Below are 20,299 nucleotides of genomic sequence, written 5' to 3'. Positions count from 1 at the left end.
CCGCTACGACCAGCCCCCCCCACCTAACCGCTACCAGCCCCCACCACCTAACCGTTACGACCAACGACCCCACCACCTAATAACTACCACCGCAACGCACAGCCACAACCACCGCACCGCACCGCACAACCACCACACCGATTTCGACCCCCTTTCCACCAATTTCCGACCTCAAAACCCTAGCCACCACCTAATCACTACGACCAACGACCCCACCACCTAACCGCTAACACCGCATCGCACCGTACCCAGCCACAACCCCCACACCGGATTTCGACCCCCTTTCACCAATTTCCGACCTCAAAACCCTAGCCACCAAATTCCGACCACCCATATAGCCCCCCTAATTCCGACAACTCTTAAAACCCTAGCCACCACCAAATTCCGCACTCCTAAAACCCTAACCACCACCTAATTCCGATCACCTCCCTAGGTTACACCAAATTCCGACCCCTCCCTTGCCCCCACACGAAATTCCGACCAACCATGGTGTGTTAATTTCGTTGCTGGCTGGGTTGATATGGAAATTGGGGAAGATGAAGAAGAACCGTAAAAAAGGTGGGCCCTACTAACGGATTCATGGACGGAATCCGTTAGTTGGTGGTAAAATTGAATTTTTGGAAATTTTGGTGGTGGTAAAGTAAATATTTTTTTTTGGAGGTGGTAAATTCAATTAAGTGGTTATTTGAAGGTGGTAAAAGTCAAAATTCCCTCATTTTTATTGAAAGTTTGAAGCTCTCAAGGGCGTGACATTCACGTGAAGTTAAACGCGAGTGTATTAACATCATTGAATTTATCAATACATTTCCTCCCCCCCTTCTACCCTTTCTCCCCCTCTCTCTCTCCACTTTCTCTCTCCTCATAAACGATCTAATTTATCACAGAGGTAAGAAAACGAAGAAGATAAATACCCATCAAATTTCACGTTTGATTGAAATTCCCTCTCCTTCGAATCCTATCTCAGGTGATTTTTCCCCTTTTGTAATCTTGTAATTGTAATAGTAAACCCAGAAATTTGACAAATAATGCGAAAAAACCCTAATTTGTTTAGGAAAACACTGTGATTTCTATCGGGGAACACAGGAACAAAAAAATCCAAAAATAAAGCAAAAAGATTGAATCTTTGGTTTGAGTAGTTCATCATTTTCGAAATGTTTGTCTGAGGTTGCTATTATTGGAATTCAACGTGGTTTTAAGGTTAGGATTTCTTGATTTAGAAGTTGAGTTTGAAATTTGATTTGAAGATGATGAGTGCTGCGGTATATATATGTTTATGTTGAGCTCAAATTAAGGAGATTGTGGTTTGTGATTTTGTTTTAAGAATTTATTGTGAAGTAATTGTAGTTTTGATTGTAGATTGATTAATTTGACTAGATCAAGAAGTGGGATGAACTTAATTTGAACTCTTTAGGGTTTGTGGATTGGAAATATAATTGATTGTTTTTTACAAGATGGGTTTTTGATTTCTGGAGAGAAGCAATGGTTTTGAAGCGAATGGTGATGAGTTATTGAATGGTGAGAGGCTTTGAGTAGAAAGTGGGAGTTGGAAAACTGGTTTCTGCTTGAACTTTGCTGAACAAGGGGAGGATATTTTGCTTTCGATATCGTGCGGTTGCGGGTCTTCTGAGTTCATTTGCCGGTTTTACCTCAACAATTTTAGTTTGGAGGGTGGTGCAATCGGTTGAGATCGTTGTGGAAGTGTATTCTTATATTTGTCTACCATGTCTGACGCAAGTTCTGGAGTTGAGGAGCAACTCTCGGCGGTCCAGTCGGAGGATTCAACTGCTACATCCTCAAAGTACTTGATCACCTTTGTTGTTGTTTATTGACTTGTTATAGTGATTTTCTGTCTTTTGTTGAAGTTAATCTGGTGATGCATTTGTTTTACTGTCACAGGAAACCGAGCAGATCATATACAAGAGAGTTCCTTTTGTCATTGAGTGAGTTGGAAGTTTGTAAAAAGTTACCTAAGGGGTTTGATGAATCACTTCTGAGGTATTATGCTTTATAAAACTTGCAAACTTTCCTCTTTTGATTAGTGTTTTACCATTGTGGCCTACTAATATGGGTATGGTGATTGATCAGTGATTTTGATGATGCACCCACCCATGATCGTCAACGTGTCTTAGGAAGTTCATTACTGCACGGTTATAAGAGAACTGACTATGGATCATCCATGCCAGCTAAAGGGGATTCGGGTAATTTTTCTAGAGGACCGAACAGGTGGGATAGTCGTTCAAGCGTACGAAGTGATACTGATTCAGATTCAGGTATTTTCTTCAGAATCATTCGTCGCTATCACTTTCTTAGTTTACTTTTTATTTGTACTGATTAGTTTGGTGTTCATTTTATTTGATCATGCATTTCTTGATTCATTTAAGTTTTTGTTTCTTTTCCTTTTTTTTCCACTACTTGCTATTGTGTAATGTTAGGAGGACAATTTCTATCTATGTTGCATATCTTTTGTGTTAGTAAACTGGTTTACAATGACCTCTCCTTTGAGATATAGAGGAGTACTTTAATTTTTTAAGAGAACACCCTTAGCCTAGTCTTGTGAAGATCTTGTGCCAACAAATTGAGATAGAGTTGCCTTATTAGTTGTGGAGGACAATGGCCAATAGGTTGATGATAAAATATGTCATGGATGATTAGTTTCCCTGCAACCTTCTAGGAACCGCCCCGTTGGGGGTGGAGGAAGTTGTTTGTTATAGGAAATGGAAAACCTTTGTGATCTAAGGCTCCCCATACAATGGGGGCTAAATTGATGAGGATTTGAAATGTAATCCTTGTATGATGATGAATTGTCTTACAATCATAGAACTATGCTACCACTTATATTGTTTCTGTAAACAGAATTGGTGATCTAAATTTCTCTTCAAGGAAGACATGTTTTTGTCTGACTATTCTTCTGTGGAGCTTAATAATATTTTGAAAATCTGAGTTAATTTTTAACTGCGGCATAATTACAGGGTAATGTTATTTTTCATGTTTAAAATTTTACTTTGATGTTTTGAGGAGTTGAGAAATTTGAGTTATATGAAGTTTAATTTTAGAAGGAATTTAATATGTTCTGATTATTAACAAAGGTTTGTTTTAGATAAAATGGTACTGTTACAGAAGTAGGAATGTAGGGGGTTTCTGAATTAGGATTTTGTTGAAGTAGTTTTGATGAGTTAGGCTTAATACTGTATTCATCAGTATTCTCTTCTGTTATAATATTTGACAAGCCATCTGCTACATAGAGTCTGGAAGGCGTTATGGAAGCCAGACAAGGAGGTCATGGCAGAGCCCCCCTGAACATGATGGTCTTCTTGGAAGTGGCTCTTTTCCAAGACCTGCTGGATATGCAGCAGGTGCACCAGTTCCAAGGTTTCGTCCTCCTAATGAGAACACTCATCTTAACAGGAGCAATGAACCATATCATCCTCCTCGTCCATATAAGGTATGCAGTGCGTCATTGTATATGGATTTTTACTTAGAATTGCTGTTTTTGTCTTTGTACTCTTTTTTTTTTTGACAGGGTCTTTGTACTCTTTTTTAATCTTAGTATGTGTGTGTGTGTTTCTTCTTTTTCTATGATTTTAAGAACTGATGTATGCGAGTGCTTACTCTGTCTATTTTATATGTTCAGCATTAGATCTTGAATACATACATACATATATATATATATATATATATATATATATATATATATATATGTATATATATATATATGTATATATATGTATGTATATATATATGTATATATATATGTATATATATATGTATATATATATATATATATATATATATATATATATATATATATATATATATATATATATATATATATATATATATATATATATATACTTGCAACTGTGTGCTAAAGCTATTATTTATACATATTAGGTTCACTAATTTTTTTCCCCCTCCCCTCCAGGCAGCACCTCACTCTCGAAGGGAAGCAAATGACTCTTTTAATGATGAAACATTTGGCTCAGCTGATGATACCAGTGAGGATAGGGTTGAAGAGGAGAAAAAGCGAAGAGGTATCTTCATTTATTCAATGTTTCAATGTAATTGGTTAGATTCAAGTTTTCTTCATCATTAAACTCAACTTAAACAGTTATTACTTTTTTTAGCTGAGTTTGAACTCATGAGGAAGGAGCAGCAAAAGGCTCTTCAAGAGAAACAGAAATCGAGTCAAGGCAAGACAGGGGATGCCTTTTCAGAGATGGCATTGCTGGAAAATCCCAGTGATGATAAGATTTCCACTGACTTGGATAAAGTATCAAAACCAACTCCACGAGAAGACTCCAGCAAGCTTTCAGTTTCCTCGCATGCACCTCCATCCAGACCACTTGTTCCTCCAGGTTTTGTGAGTAGTGTTGTTGATAAGAGCTCCACGGCCAAGTCGTCTCTGGTGCATGCTGAATCAATAGAGGTAATTGTTTTTCTCCTTCAGGCTTTTAAAACTGGAGTAAGTAGTTTTGCTAATCAAATTGATGTAAATCTATAGTGGTCACTGGTCAGTAGATAGTACTTTCCCTCTCGACCATGTATGATTTTCAAGTCAGTAGTTTTGTCCCCTTTTAACTGATCTTGCACTGTAGGCTAAAAAAAGTGAAGTTTGGTAAATTGCTAGGAGAGCATAGTAGCTAGTACAGACATTTTTTTCTAGAAAGCATGGAGAACGAGCTTATACACCTTTTTGCAAAAAAAGTGTGCAATGTAGTATATGTAGGGCGGGTCCATTTGTTTATAAATAACTTGGAGACTGGAGAATGAGCTTGTCCATGTATTAATTGCAATAAAAGCTTGAAAGCCTTCATGCTCTTTTAATGACCACTATTGACAGTCTATATGGCACATGACTAAAATTTTGGTTGCTAAAATTTCAATGACCATCATTGACAGTCTACATGGCAAATGTGGATTTGGATGGTTAACTTTTGTAGCAATAAGATGAAGATTATGACTAGGGAGTGTCATGACCTGAGATTTTGTTTACAATCAATATGCATGTTATTTGAATCATTAAAATTGTGGTTAAGCTCAGATATGTATTGCCCCAGTCTTGCTTTGATAAGTAATTGGCTCTCACTTTGGATCCTCCAATCTCATTGAATCTAGCCCAACTTTTTTTTTTCAAAACTTTTACTTGACCCTGCTGTATCCCTCAAGATGATTAGAAAATTGTTTCATTATGGCCTTGTCCTTTTTAAACTTTTTTTTTTCCTTTTTGTCTTGCATTTTCTGTGGCTTGGCTTGAGCTTTGTTTTGCTCTTCTGTCTCTCCATTATTCTTTTTACTACCCCTTCCGTGAAACCTTGACTGTTAAGGAGATGATCACTAGGACTAGAAGTTGCTTGCAAATATTGTCAACTCCTGTGTTAATCTTGTGAAATACAGTTAAACTATGTTAAGACTGTTAACTCTGGTTGAGATATTTTCATTCTTAATGCTTATGCATGCATCCTTTTATCCTGTAGATTGGAAAATCAGAACCAGAAGACAATCATCAGGATTTAAACAACAAAGCTCAGGAAAGAAATTTTCTTGACCTTCACAATCAGGCGAGTGGCACATCTGATATTAAGGCAGCAAAAGCGCTGGACTTATCTTCAATTATTCAAGGTTCTGATCATTCAAAGGCTCCAAGACTTCCTGATGCTAATGAGGTCCTTGAGAATGGTGAAATATTGGGACTTGGTTTTGGGGTTACTGGGCCTAAGCTACTGGGTGAACCTGCTCGTTCAACATCCATTTTAGATAAGCTATTTGGCAATGCTGTAACATCTAGCAATTCATTAACGGCCAGCAATGGTAGCACATCCAACTTTGTTGAGGTAACAATGCTCCTTATTTGCATTTCCCTTACGCAGTTGTTCAGCTTGTGCTTATTATATGATTGTTATGCCGTGCAACCTTTTTGTATATAGCTTGCAGTTGTGGAGGCCTTACACATTTGTCTTAGGTTAACAAAGCAGGAAATACCTTTTAACTTTTCTTTTTTGCGAATTTACCTGTTGAAATACAAACATAATGAAAGAATGATGGCTACCTCTTCGGGAGAGAGGGGTGTGTGTGGCAATTCACATTGACATCTCTCTTGACAGCAGTGCCTTGTTTTATGTGTTCATTGGTATAATAATAAGGCCGGGGTGGATATGGGTATTCTGGAGAGGCTTTCTGAGCCGTTTGTGTTATATTCCAAGTGTACTTTTTTTTTTTTTTTTTTTTGTTGCTTTTCATTAACAATTGCTTGTACTGGATAAGTTGGAATCCATATTATTGTGATGATATTTGGCTTTTACTTGCTGTCAAGTTTTGAGACAGAATGTATGTTCTTTGTTTAGCTACTTCTAATGTCAAATTCTATCTTTTTGGTTGAGAATTTGCTATGATTTCTGTACATGGTGTTATTAGGATGATGCTAAGACAGATGATATTTGGAGCTCTAATAAGTTGCAATCCAAATTTTCTCGTTGGTTTCCTGAAGAAGGTAAACTCGATTTGCTTAGTAATAAATTGGTAATTTATTTCATTTATACATAATTGCTCCTCTGAAACCTCCAGGAGATCTATCGTCTGAGAAGCCAAATAATCTGCTGTCATTAATTGGTGGTGGTGAAAAAGGGGGATCCAATGTGCCTGACACTTCAGCATTGGGATCAATTTTTACTTCAGAGACTGGTTTGGGGCACAAAACGCCCAATTCAGCGTCTTCTCCAGGGGAGATATCGGGGCAGTATTCTAATAGTTTTGTTACAGAAGCAAAGCCTGCTGTGCTAACTTGTGAAGATCTTGAGCAATCAATTCTTTCAGGAATTAGTGGAGAAAGTTCAAATTCTCTGTTTTCTGGGAATAAGCATCATGCTTTAGAGATGAAAGCTAGACACCCTCGTAATGATATCGACAATCAAGCTTCACACCATCTTCTTTCCTTGCTGCAGAAAGGAGGGTCACAAGATGTAGTGCCAATCACAGGTGTTGAGAAAAGACCTAATAAACCACATGAGGATCACGAGGTTGGCAAATTAGGTAAACTTGATGGCAATGTAATTGACGCTGATGGGGTAAATAATCCAGGAAACTCATTGACCCTCGAGTCTCTATTTGGGACTGCATTCATGACAGAATTGCACTCTGCCCAAAGAAGTGTAACTGGCTCTGCAAGAAGTGATGTTTCAAATAATTTGCCCTTTCCTCCTACAATGAACGAAAATGGACTGAATCAATTTGCACCAAATGATAGAGTTCCCAAGTCGGATAAAGTAGGAGATTGGCTAGGGTTTAATGATGCTCTAAAGGAAGCTGAACTCTCTAAGCAACCTGCTGAAGTTGAATCTAAATTTGGTTGCATTGATAGGGGAATTGATGTAGCACTCCCTGAAGAAGATAGCTTAATAAATCTCATTGATCCTATGACTGCTGAGAACTCCATGATGCGCAATTCAGGTTCATCTAACTTAGACTTCCCACCCCCATCGTCACGCATGTCGGCTGATGTTTTTGAGAAACTAGCAGCACTAGGTGGGGCTCTCAAAGATGAAAGATCCATGGTAGGGGGGCATGACCCACGCTTATTTCATGGTCCCTCTGATATGCTGAAGACTGAACTTCCATACCAAAATATGCATCCACAGGCATCTTCGCCACAGATCCATAGCTCCCAAATGAACCACAACAGACCATTATTTCATGGTTTGGACTCACAACCTGCACATCTTGATCCACAGCTAAACTTCATGCCTCCTGAGGCTATGATTCATCGTGATGCTCCAACACATCATCAGTTTCCTGCAAACATGGGCCACCCATCTTTCCAACATCCTGGGGCTGGTCTTCCAGGGTTTGATCATCCCATTCCTTCTCCAATCTTGCAACAGATGCACATGGCTGGCAATCTTCCTCCACCTCATTTGGCTAGGGGATTTCCTGGTGCTGCACCTATGCCTCCTCATCCTAGTCACAGTCCTGCCGGTTACATTCAGGAGCCTAACTCAATGCAAAGTTTTCCATTTGGTCAACGGCAGTCACAATTTGGTGGTCCTGGAATGAGCCCATCAGGTAAAGATTCGACCCAACCCTACTTTGTTTTTCTTTCTTCACAGTTCACAATGCCATGAAATGTTAAATGCTTTTCAAGTGTAGAAATGGGAATGAGTCTAAAGAGTCTCACATAACCATCTCCTTATCTCTAAAGAGTCTCCTTTTCAGGCCATAGTAAGGAGCACTAACTGTATGCTGCCCTTACCCCTGCATCCTTTTAATCATCCTATAATTTATAACAGTGATGAGTAGTTGCAGTCTCATATTATTGTATTTTTTAATTTTGCATCCTGCATGAATTTGAGCTTCAATTAACTTATTGTGTGGTTTGCATTTTTTAAAATTTAGGTCCCGAGCTTGGTGCTGCTAACAACCCACCTGAGGCATTTCAAAGACTCTTGGAGATGGAACTTCGAGCAAATCCAAAGCAAATACACCCTTTTGCAGCTGGCAGTCCTAGCCGAGCAATGTATGGACATGAACTGGACACGGGGTTTCGGTACAGATAGTGTATTTCGATTGTGGATGTATTTTAAAAGGAAAACATATGATCATCTTCATCCCCAGATGACTTTTGCAGGATGGGCTGTCTGTGCCTACTGTAAACTGTTAATAGTGCAGTAATTTTTATTTTTTTTTCTTGGCTTCCAACTTCCAACGTCTAGCATTGAGTTTATTTTACATGCTCTTTGTTTTTACACGGGGGAATTTACTTTTGAAAAGGGTATGGCTATAAATTATTTCTACTGTCTGAGAGATTATTACTCTTTGAGCTGTGCTTTCCATTTGCCGATGATTGTCGGCTTATTCCAGGCTTACAGCTTCTGTGATGTGGAGAAACTCTGAAGAGCCTCTCTCTGGCGCGCTCTTTATGCTATACAAGGCTTTGTTCTTGTCAGCTACTAATTTTCACTTATTTTTGGAAAAGTAATTTCAGACAAGTTTAGATAAGCTAACAATCAATAAGCACATACAAGTTAAGTTTTATGACTTACAAGTTTAGATAAGCTATTAATCAATAAGAGGGAGCTAATTTCACAACAATTGTAAACAGTATAGGAGCTATTTTCACAACAAAAAGTTCGTTCATTTGGACATGTGTTGTTGTATGGGGTCAATAAGAAATGACAATAAGGTCAATAACTCCTCAAGTCCAACTATGTTACTTGTTAATTTTTTTCTTTTCAGGAAATTATGATACATGTTAATTAGTACAAATAAGTGATTTATGGAATATAGTTAAATTTGGTGAGCCCCAAGGCTAAGGTATGCGTAATTGCGTACATTAGCTTCTTTTTAATGTTAAACCTCTCCAAATTTTTTTTAAAAATAAATAGAAAAGAGATTATAAACAAGTTAATTTATGAAAAACAAATCCAAAATTGGAAATCGGAATACATTGAAGAATAGTTATGTATGTAGGTGTATTTTTTTTTTTAAAAAAAAAAAAACAAAAATTGAATTATTAATTAAAAATTGGAGAAAATTTAAAAACAAAAATTGTTGTCTGAGCCCGGGTTCGAACAGGGGACCTCTAGTGTGTGAGACTAGCGTGATAACCGACTACACCACCCAGAAGTATTTGACAAAATCCATCTCTTTATATATAAATCCTACAATTTATTAATAATTTTGTAAAATCCAATTTTGCAAATGGCTAAGGCTGATCCTCTCAAAGCAGTGTTATTTTAAGGAACCACCATTTCTCTCTCCTCTATCACACTCTCTCTTTGCTCACTCATGGCTTCAGCATCGCTGCTGCAATCAACTTCCTCCTCCTTCGCCGGCGTTAGACTTCCTTGCCGGAGCTCCGTCGCTCCTCGCGTCGGATTCTCGCCGGTAACCATTAAAGCGGCTGCTGGTACGGCGGTTTTCGTCGACAAATCTGAAGCGGAGACTGTTCAACGTCTGAAGAATGTTTATCTCGACAAAATTATTCCTCTTCTTAAGGATGAATTCTCTTACTCCAACATGCTTGAGGTCTTTCTCTTCTGCTTAAGTAGTTCACCATTGTTTTCAAAAAATTTGAAGTGAAATTGTGTCTATTTTGTGTGTTTCATTGCTTAATAGATCAAAATTTTCATGTTAGTGCTGAAATTGACGATATGTGTTGGCTTTTTTATGAGGTATATTGAATTTTAAGGATTGAATGAGGTTATTCTGTTGAATTTCATGTTTAGGTTTATGTCGTGGAATTTTAGTGTAAAGGATTGATTTCTGGTTTGTTTTGTAATGTAGATGAAAATTCATCCTATGGTTTTATCTGTTAATTTTGAGCTTGAATCTTCATTTTATTATGTGCCTGGAATTTGATTCCTGCATTTTATCTTTTGTTATTTGAATTTAGGTGTCTGGAAACTTAAACGCTGCAGTTTTTCTGAATTATTTGGATTATCTGTTCCGTTTTAGCCGATTACTTACAGGGTGCTACTGCGGAATGCTAATTATCATCAGTGTATTATCAAATTATGCCTCTCTCACAACATTGAAAGGAGATTGGATTAGTTCTCCCTTTCCTGTTCATGTATCTTACTGCTTTTTGGGAAAATTTTATGAGCATTCTATGAAATGTGTTTAGATTAGACTGGAGTTTTAGTGTAGAAGAACTCGAATTTACTGGAGAAGATATAGTTACTTGGTTTTTTATGGGCTTCTTTTCATGTTTCAAATATATTGATAAAATCATAAATGATTCCAGATATTCATCCTTATACAACTACAACAATAGTATTTGTGGAATTGAGGTCGGAGAGAAATCTTATATTGTGAATTTGTGATAAAATTTCTGAAATTTTCTTTTGTTGGTATGAAATGTGCACAGGTTCCCAAGGTTGAGAAGATAGTAGTCAACTGTGGGATTGGGGATGCTTCACAGAATGCCAAGGGTTTGGATGCTGCAATTAATGAGTTGGCACTTATTACTGGGCAGAGGCCAGTAAAGACAAAGGCCAAAACATCCATTGCAGGGTTTAAGGTCCGAGAAGGTATGACGCTTGGGATTGCAGTCACGCTACGAGGAAATGTAAGTCTATTGCCTGTTTATTTATTGACATTTCTAACTTGATTTTGGATGACTTAATTTGCAATATTGCTTTGTTATACTGTTTGATAACTTTGATGCTGCATCCCTGTTTTGTCACTCGAGTTTTATCATGTTTTGTTAGGAGTTAGTATAATAAAGTACTATTTTCCTGATTTTTCTCACTCGGTGAAAATGGAATGGATTTAGAGCTTGAACTAGCTGCTCTGTGGTTCAGCCAAGGGCATAATACTGGCAGAAAATGAGCATTGATATTATCATAATATGTCATATAACAGGAATCTGGTCAGATTCTTTGATGATCAGTTCGTGTATTCAACCTAGTTCATATATGTTGTTGAATGTGGTGGATTTTGGTTCTGGTTTTGCATACATTTGCACATTCAATATTGTAATTTAACTTCACTTTTGGCATGTAGCAAAGACATACCTCTCAGAGATGTATTTACAAATGTTCTAACTTCTATGTTTATTGAGATGCAGCTTATGTATTCATTTTTGGACCGTCTTATCAACTTGGCTCTTCCTCGAACAAGGGATTTCCAAGGTGTTAACCCAAATAGCTTTGATGGGCATGGGAACTACAGCATAGGGTTTCGTGACCAAAGTGTGTTTCCAGAGATTAAACCTGAGATTGTTGGCAAGGCTAGGGGAATGGATGTTTGCATAATAACAACAGCTAAGACGGATAAGGAAGCCTACAAACTGCTGTCCCTTATGGGAATGCCATTTAGAGAGGGTAGTGGACCATCAACTGTTGTTCGCAAGAAGAAGTTGAAGTCTCACCACTTCGACTCAAAGTCAAGGGGTAGGAGATAGGAAGCTAGGGGTTGTTCACGAGCATTCTTTTTTCTTTTTTTTTTTGGGCATTTTCCATGTACCTACGGTTTGTGGCCTTTTGGCATGAATGTAACAAAACTATGATGTTGTATGAAAAATGAAAAGTTTTTGCTATCAATCAATCTTCCATTGAGCCTGATCACTTTTGGTACATGTTCTTGAGTAGTTGGACAGTCCCTTATTGCTAGAGAGCTACCTCAATCAGTGTTATGGAGCTCAACTTTGATTACGCTATCTGTTACATTGTGCTGCACATAGCATCATTCTTCAAATTAACTAATCTTGTAAGAAGTTAAACCTTGTTCTCATTGGTTATTACCACCAGGTACTTATTGTTGAAAGTTGAAACCGTCAATTTACAAAATGAAATTCATCTGGCTATAGAATTAGGAATAAGAAAAGTTCATAACAAGGATTGTGAAAAAGTAGCCATAATCGTCTTTAGAATCTATAGCAATATAGCAAAGGGAAATGCTTTGAGTGCATTGAGAGGCCAATTGAGAAGCAAGATGCAACACAAATGTCGGTCATTTAGTCCCCTATTTAGTTTACTTTATTCCAATCAGGTACTCGTAAAAATCAAATAAATAGAATGCACCACATGCGAATTATGTAATACTCCGTATTGGTTAAATATTTACATAATTGTCGTAGCTTGTCTGAACCAACTTAAGAGAGTAACCTTCAATCTTTGTTCTTAATTCCAGTATTACAAGTTAAGCAGAGATTATCGTGATCCAGAAAGAACCGCCATAAATTCAGGCGGTGAGAAACTCTTACTCAGCAGACAATTAGATAAAATGGTTTATGGAATTGCAGTACGGATGAGTTTTATTGCAGCTCAGAATAATCCTCCATCAATGCCGCCTCAAATTTCTCTCTCCTCCACTAATCTTCTCTCTCGTCGCTCTGATCTCGTCTTCGTCGTCAATCCTCGAGGTTTTTCTCTTTCTCTCTCCTAATTTCTATGATTTGCTCAACTTTTTGTTGCTGAATACCTTGAATTTGTTGTGAGATGTTGATTTTGCCATGAAATTGTTTGTCGGTAGGAGCAAATGGTACGACTGGAAAGGAATGGAAGAAATTATTGCCATTTTTGAGGTCTCGTCTTTCTTCTGATTGCAATGTGAGTTTCTTCTTTATTCATTTGTTTCGGTTTTATTGAATTTGTGGTTTCTCAATTGAGCAAGCTACATGTTTTTAAATTCATATAGATGATAGATTTGGAGAATTTGTAAATGTTTGATGATATGTGTTAGAATTTACAAATAGAATTGAAATTCGAGTTCAATTCGAGTTCGATGAACTAATTGAATTGAAATTATTTCGAATAGATGTTAGCAAATTAGACTTCGATGATGTATTTTCCATGGAAACGAACCTTAGTATTATGTGATTGTGACGAATTATGATTTATGAGTATTCTAGATTGTAACATGCTCCAGATATTGCTTTTGACCTTTAATTATAACTTCGAGGGAAAGCTGTTACGTGAAGTCATTGAAATTTGGGGAATTTTTAACTTCATTTGGCTCATATGTCAAGTACTCCCTCTGTTTGGACTTTGGAGTAGGTTCTTGCCATGAAAATTCAAATTACATTATCAAAGAGGCAAATAGACGGAGGGCCTATTTCTTTCCGATTGCTTGCGTGAATAGAAGCTGCTTCATAACTTTAATTACAATGAGAAATGCTTTATGTAACCTGAATTGCTGTTGAAATTGGTCATTTGATATTGGATCATGCAGTTTACTGATTTTGACTGACTTAATACTTTGGACTGCTTTATTAGTTATTATTGGGAATGTCATGCATATGGTATCTCCTTATACTACCTTTCCTGGTTTCTGAAGCTACTTTCATTTTGGCCAGATATGTGAGTCTTTTACATCAGGTCCTAGCCACGCAACTGATATAACAAGAGAGGTATAACTTCGGATTTTTTCTTTTTTAAATAAAATTAAAAAGTTGTGATCTTCCATTTATTGTTGGCTGCATTGATTTCATTTTCCAGTCTTATTTGAATAGGCTATCAGGGAGGGTGCCAATGCCGTAATTGCTGTCGGTGGTGATGGAACTCTTCATGAGGTGTGTTTCCTTCCGCTCCCAAACTCTATTTAGAGCAGTTGCTTTTTGGCTTGAATGGAATGAACTTGCGCTCTTGACTTATATTTGTGTTGTTGGATGTGTTATGAATTTTTGCTACACTGATTTTGAAAACCCTTGACAAACATGCTGCCATTTCCTTAAGTAAAATATATACAAGTATTAATTCTTTCTTCAGAGTTTTGATGTCACTACTATCTTCTTTAATACAACTATACAAGTATTATAAGTTAGTACTACTGTATTGCTAACATTATTTAGGGGTTTTGGCTTGCAATAGGTTGTGAATGGCTTCTTTTGGCAAGGGAAACCTGTTTCAAGCCAAGGTGAAAAGCCTGATCATACAACTGCACTTGGTGTAAGGAATTACTGACTCAAGCTTGTTATTTGCAGAAAGAAATTCTTGTTGTAGCTGCATTTTTCAGTGTGTTTTTTGTTGTGGATTTTTGCAGCTCAGTGCTGAGTTACTTGCTGTTTCTTTCTGCAGCTTATTCCCTTAGGCACAGGTTCTGATTTTGCCAGAACATATGGCTGGTCAGTTATGCTGGCATTGCTTATCTAGAATTTTGAATTTGAAATTCTCAATACATGTGAAGATATGAAATCATTCATCTATTCTTTATTGCTCTTCAGGAAAAATGACCCTTATGAAGCTGTTGAGCGCATAGCCAACGGTGAGCAGACAAGATTTTTTTTTTTTTTTTTTTTTTTTTTTTTTTTTTTTGGCAATGTTCATGTTATCTTTACGTCGAGTGTAAATGTTTATATTCTATGCATGCTCTTGCTACACTTGCTAATGAAGTTGCTTTGAAGGAATAAAATCACGCCTGGATGTCGGTGTCATTACTGCAGAAGATAAGGAACCTCATTATTTCATAAATGTTGCTGATATTCACTTGTGAGTGTGTGGTGTAATTGTAAAATTTTAATCCTTAATTTCTAAATTGACTTCCTTATTAGCTTTTGGTGTTTGCATTATCACAAAGCACATTTCATGATCCTTATGTTTTTGTGGGGGTGTTAGGAGTGCAAAGGCAGGTTACTATGCGGCCAGATATAAAACTTTGGGGAATCTATGTTATGTTATTGGGGCTTTGCAAGCTTTCATGGGGCACAAGAATGTAGATCTTAGGGTGAAGGTGAGCTGCAACTTCTGTCCTGTCTTTTTATTTTGGTTATCATGTTTTTAAAACTTATGTTCCTTTATATTCAATGCTTAGATTGATGATGGGGAATGGATGAAGTACTCTCAAGTTACAGCTCTTTGCATTGGAAATGCAAAATACTTTGGTGGTGGCATGAAGATTACCCCCAACGCTGATCCTTCTGATGGATACCTTGAGGTGACCTAACTTGTTTTTTTTTTTTTGGATCTACAATGGTGCAACATCCTCCCTGTAACATGTTTAAAGTTCCTTGTCCGTTATAACATCTTTTTGTGATGGATTGCTAGAATAAGAGAACCGAAAAAATCTCCTACTCAAATTGATATAGGAGGATTTTAGAATTACTTTGTGACAAAGAATGGTTTGTTCTACAGACTACTTTCTGATATCCTCTATGTGCAGGTTGTGGCCCTTCAGGATTTCAAGTGGTACGACTTCATTTTGAAATTGCATAAGTTGTATAATGGGACACATCTATCTGTTAGAAATGTAACATCAAGAAGGTATTTTCTCAATTTTAGGCAACCTGATCCATAATTTATTCTGCTTTATTGATTATCATACTTGATGCACATTCAGCCCAATGGATGTGTTCTTTTACAGTTTTTCCCTGTATATTGAATCTAACGTGTTCTGCAATAATTAACCTCAGTTGTGAATCTTGTGATGGAGCTTATTTTGCTTGTCTTCAAAAGTTCATTCTTCAATTGAGATTATTTAAGCATGCACACCATTTTCCCTCATCTTCTAGACTGAAGATCTAAAAATTTTACTTGATCCTGATTAATTCTTTCATTATTTTTTACAAAAAATCATTGCAACGTTAACTTTGGCATCTGGTACTTAGACTATTTCTGTCTTAACTTGTATTATAGTGTGTTCTATATAAAACTGATTTTTGACAACTATACATTGAAATTAAACAAACAACCTCTTACAGAATAACATTTTTTTTATTTTTGAAGTAGTAAAAACTATGGCCAAAGTTTACTTATGAATACTGTAAAAATCAAAACATTGCAATGGAATAAAGTAGAGGAAGTATGCTCTTTTGGTAATGTACATAGCCTTAACTTCTCGCCTGCTCACCACAAATCTCATAAAACGTTGTTTCAGTGTAACAGTTGGTGGTTTTAATGTTCTAGCTTAGGAATACAACATCTGTTTGCTTTTAGTGCATCATGCCTTTTAACTGGGGTTATTGAATTTGGCATCTGGAGAGATCTGCTTACTTCTCTAATACTTTTTATTTTTCACTTTAGTTTCTTAATCTACTGTTTCACTGAACATGTTGTGGTTTTTGAGTGATGCACTTGTCCACATCTATTGTGTGATTGATTAAGCAAGCCTCTTTCTACTTGTTGCAGTGTACGTTCTATTGAAGTGGAGCAAATTGATGATGGTGATCCCATTTATATTCAGTCTGATGGAGAACATATAGGTTTCCTTCCAAAGAAACTATGTATTTTACCCGGTGCCATCGAGATGATAACATGATATCCTAGAAATTTCAGATGTGATTCAGCTGTACATCTTTTTGATGATTCATTACTTGGGAATTTCTCAGGAGCACATCACTCGTGTGATTGTTTGATCCCCAAGCTTCCATCTCCCCAGGCTCTTCTGTCAGTACTTAGTTCGGAGGTTTTCCTTAGCATTTCAAAGCTGCCTGCTCTTTTTATCAGATGGTTGTTGACGCATCTGCATATTCAGATGTGTGCACTTTGGCAGTTCCCTACTAACCCAATGCTGTGAAGTACTTAGAGGCTGAAAAACTGTAGACATACTGTTGGAATTGTTCAATATCAGTTTACTGCAGCTATTCATATTTTAAGCTGAGTAATTCGCTTAATGAAACAATCTTATAGAAGTAAAAGATTTCTCGTTTTGTTTCTCTTTTATAGGTGTCCAGGAGTTTTTTGTAGCCTGTGGATTAGATTGATACGGAGTATGTAACAAGTTCCATACCAGATTCACTCTGTTTTCCTGTTTTTTTTTTTTTTTTAATTCCATTTACTTAGGGCATTGTTTTTTATCTCTGAATTTTCTCTTCCTGGATTGTAAAAAAAAAGTTGGGGACTAAATTGCTTATGTAACTATCTATACACCTTTTTTTTTTTTTTTTTTTGGCTTGCTTCTCTAGAGTAAAAAATAGAGTTTATATAATGCCCTTATGCTCCATTTGTCTATAGAACAACTGCAAATATAAAAGAGCCCGATATTACGATACAATAACATGTACGGTATGTTTTTCTTTTTTAACTATTGCTATAAAATAAAACAACTCATTTCATGTTCTACATCGTAATGTCATATTCTTTTACATATGCTCTCTATACTCTTTTAGTTTACGTGTCCTTGATTTAATTGCGCATGCTCCAATACTCTGTATTTGGCTTGTTGTCGAAAAATAATCAGTCCATTATTTAAAAATTTTCCTGGCCACAATTTCCCCACAGACAGATAAAGAAAGATACAAATCTCTCTCTAGGAAGATACCTGCACACAAATGGCTTCTTTTCTTTCACATGGTTCTGCAACTCTCCACCTGAGTACAGATTACAGGTATCTGAATTCTACTAAGCTTCATCATTCTCCCCCAAAAATCTACAGAATCAAGTGTTATGGACTCAATAAGGAGAATTCAGTAACAAGGAGCAACAATGCTTCAGTGACAACAAAAAAGGAAGATGGGAGTGAATCTGAAAGTGTGGTGCTTAAGGTAGCATGGTATGCTTCTGAACTGCTTGGCATAGGTGCTTCACTTTTCCGATCACCGCCTTCTGATGTGATCGATGAATATTCTGAGCTTCCCTGTAATGAATCTGGAGCTATTGATCGAGCTGCTGTTGTTGAAACAATCAAAGAAGACTTTCAAAGATCTTACTTTGTCACAGGTATGCAATCACTCAACACTACTTATCTGGTTATGGTTGGTTATTAATCATATTTATCCTTTACTGTATAATCATTTACATATTCGCCATATCAATGTAATCTTCATTTGGTATTTATAGTCAAGGTTTTTTTTATTGGGGTTGCTAATACTGTAAAGGTTAAAATATTATTCACTAATTTGCTAAAAAATGAAAATAGCCAATTATATAACGTGGTATTTAGGAACTAAGGGAATATAATGTGTATATGAACTTGTCACTAGTTAAATTCTTGTCCAAAGTATGGATGTCAACCAGCTCAAATCAGTGTGAAAGATACCAGAGACTTCAGAGTTCAGACTTTGAATTCCAACTCCATCTGTACTGTATATTAAATTTCCTACTACTCTGCTCGCAAAATCAGTAAAACAAAATTGTTTTCCAGAATCTTTTATGCTTGAAATCATACTTCAGTATTTCATAGGTTTGCTGGTGTAACTGGTGCTTAAATTCAGGAAATCTGACGCTTGGTGCGTATGAAGAGGACTGAATTCGCTGATCCAGCAGGTTCCTTTAAAGGGCTTAGGCGATTTAAGAGAAACTGCACTAACTTTGGTTCCCTTATCAAAAAGTCTGACATGAAACTCATGAAGTGGGAAGACTTTGAGGTAACTTTACTTGGCATTTACCACTCCCTGCATTTGTTTTTTAAAAATTTTACCTGATAAATTTGGTGCAACTGCAGGACAAGGGTATTGGACATTGGCGTTTCGGCTGTATCATGTCTTTCCCTTGGAAGCCTATCCTTTCTGGTAGGTGTTTGTTCACACATGAATCTCTTGTTTCTTTCACAGGCAAGGCCTGAAAGGAACTATAGCTAACCGAGTGAAATTTAATCCACAAAATAATTTGATTCATGATCATTTATCAGTACCTATGTATTCGACAACCTAGGTACATATTGTGACATACTCTCTATATTTGCATACCTTAGAATATATCACCAGTTTTGCTTGGCTGTTAAGAGGTTGAATTTTACACTGTTGCGACCATCTTGTTTCTCTGTTGTTGCCACCAATTAGAAATTTGGGGTAGTCGTCGTAGAAAAATAAAAAATGTGTTATAAAACCGATTTCTGGCAACATGCTTAAGTAGTCAGATTGGACCATTGTTTATATCTGTAACGTTATATTGGCCACAAATGGATCTTTGATGGTTCAACTATGTTTAGAGATCACCTATTGGACTTGATAAATGATAATCTCATACTCCAAATTTAACATACATAAATACTAGTAGTAATAATACACTTGACCTACAACTTTATGCACTTTCTAGTAAGTTTTTAGTATCTTTTAATCATTCTAAGTTTCTAGCTACACTTATAAACTATACACTTCGTATGTCTTTCCATTTGATCTTCAAGGAGAATCTCTAAACAAGAATTGGATGATTATTATATTGCAGCTACAGGTTATACGGAGTACTATTATGATCCAAAATCTGGTAAAGTTTGCAGGTATGTCACAACTCACAACAGAATGAAGTACATTTTTTTCAATGTTTTTTTTCCTTGTTTCATGCCTTGATTTCGATTTTCCTCTTGCTGTGTATGGCAGGCATGTGGAGCACTGGAATGTCCCAAAAATGGCTCTGTTGAAGCAACTTTTGAAGCCGAGCAGGCAGATTACTCGTTAGACGATTTAGGGGAGCATTAAGTTCTGATATTACTACAACCATAGGATTGAAAGCTTTGTGAATTATGATGCTTATGGTTGTGATACTAGTAGATACAGAGAACTACAGAAGGCATTGTAGTTTTGTGAATACAAACAGATATATATTAGCATATAAAGTCTAGTTGATACAGAAGTGATAGATTGATAATATGCTTGTATTTTTAATTTTTGCTAGGATAATTTTTGTAGGTAATTTTTTTCAGATGAAAGAAAGAACAAAAGATCAAATTCATATAACTGGACTAGCTAAATTTGATTGAACTCGATTTAAAATTTGTGGATCACACAAATATAGTCCGGATCTAGATCCATGTAAGGGTTTGGGTTTGAATTACTAAAAATAGCTAAGTAAAAAATACCAAATACTCACATACACTGATCCTATATAAATAATAGATTTCAAAACCGATGCAAAATGTTACTTCTCCGTAATTTGACCCGCCCAAATAACAAAATTTTGTAGTGCAAACAACAAACTTTTTTAGCGCAACACGT

General features: G+C 36.5%; 3 protein-coding genes, 1 non-coding gene and 1 pseudogene across 8 annotated transcripts; 4 read left to right on the top strand and 1 right to left on the bottom strand.

Annotated features, from left to right (window-relative positions):
- The first annotated feature begins 804 nt into the window (after positions 1-804).
- Positions 805-8,802, top strand: LOC110714546. Of its 5 annotated transcripts, none has more exons than XM_021893081.1 (11): positions 805-964; positions 1,452-1,798; positions 1,897-1,995; positions 2,086-2,270; positions 3,228-3,442; positions 3,923-4,031; positions 4,125-4,426; positions 5,475-5,831; positions 6,412-6,487; positions 6,562-8,055; positions 8,386-8,802. In XM_021893081.1, the coding sequence occupies exons 2-11, from the start codon at positions 1,722-1,724 to the stop codon at positions 8,544-8,546; spliced, it is 3,075 nt and encodes a 1,024-aa protein (XP_021748773.1). In that variant the 5' UTR covers positions 805-964; positions 1,452-1,721; the 3' UTR covers positions 8,547-8,802. The 5 variants fall into 5 exon arrangements, with proteins under 5 accessions (XP_021748773.1, XP_021748771.1, XP_021748772.1 ...); XM_021893079.1 differs by having other exon boundaries at positions 1,357-1,798; XM_021893080.1 differs by having other exon boundaries at positions 805-1,197.
- Positions 8,803-9,541: 739 nt separating this feature from the next.
- On the bottom strand, positions 9,542-9,615 carry TRNAV-CAC. The gene has a single exon. It is a non-coding gene; the product is annotated as a tRNA-Val (tRNA).
- Positions 9,616-9,703: 88 nt separating this feature from the next.
- On the top strand, positions 9,704-12,056 carry LOC110714167 (50S ribosomal protein L5, chloroplastic). The gene is made up of 3 exons (XM_021892642.1): positions 9,704-10,017; positions 10,859-11,059; positions 11,561-12,056. The coding sequence occupies exons 1-3, from the start codon at positions 9,778-9,780 to the stop codon at positions 11,894-11,896; spliced, it is 777 nt and encodes a 258-aa protein (XP_021748334.1). The 5' UTR covers positions 9,704-9,777; the 3' UTR covers positions 11,897-12,056.
- Positions 12,057-12,520: 464 nt separating this feature from the next.
- On the top strand, positions 12,521-17,309 carry LOC110714384 (sphingoid long-chain bases kinase 2, mitochondrial-like). The gene is made up of 12 exons (XM_021892891.1): positions 12,521-12,856; positions 12,967-13,043; positions 13,790-13,843; positions 13,946-14,005; positions 14,304-14,381; positions 14,511-14,557; positions 14,657-14,697; positions 14,837-14,921; positions 15,048-15,162; positions 15,244-15,366; positions 15,592-15,692; positions 16,557-17,309. The coding sequence occupies exons 1-12, from the start codon at positions 12,718-12,720 to the stop codon at positions 16,684-16,686; spliced, it is 1,050 nt and encodes a 349-aa protein (XP_021748583.1). The 5' UTR covers positions 12,521-12,717; the 3' UTR covers positions 16,687-17,309.
- Positions 17,310-17,593: 284 nt separating this feature from the next.
- Positions 17,594-20,133, top strand: LOC110714637 (annotated as a pseudogene).
- Positions 20,134-20,299: the final 166 nt, after the last annotated feature.

This window comes from Chenopodium quinoa, unplaced genomic scaffold, assembly GCF_001683475.1.
Source record: "Chenopodium quinoa cultivar QQ74 unplaced genomic scaffold, ASM168347v1, whole genome shotgun sequence".
Taxonomy (NCBI): Eukaryota; Viridiplantae; Streptophyta; class Magnoliopsida; order Caryophyllales; family Amaranthaceae; genus Chenopodium; species Chenopodium quinoa.
This window is presented reverse-complemented; position numbering and strand designations above follow the sequence as displayed.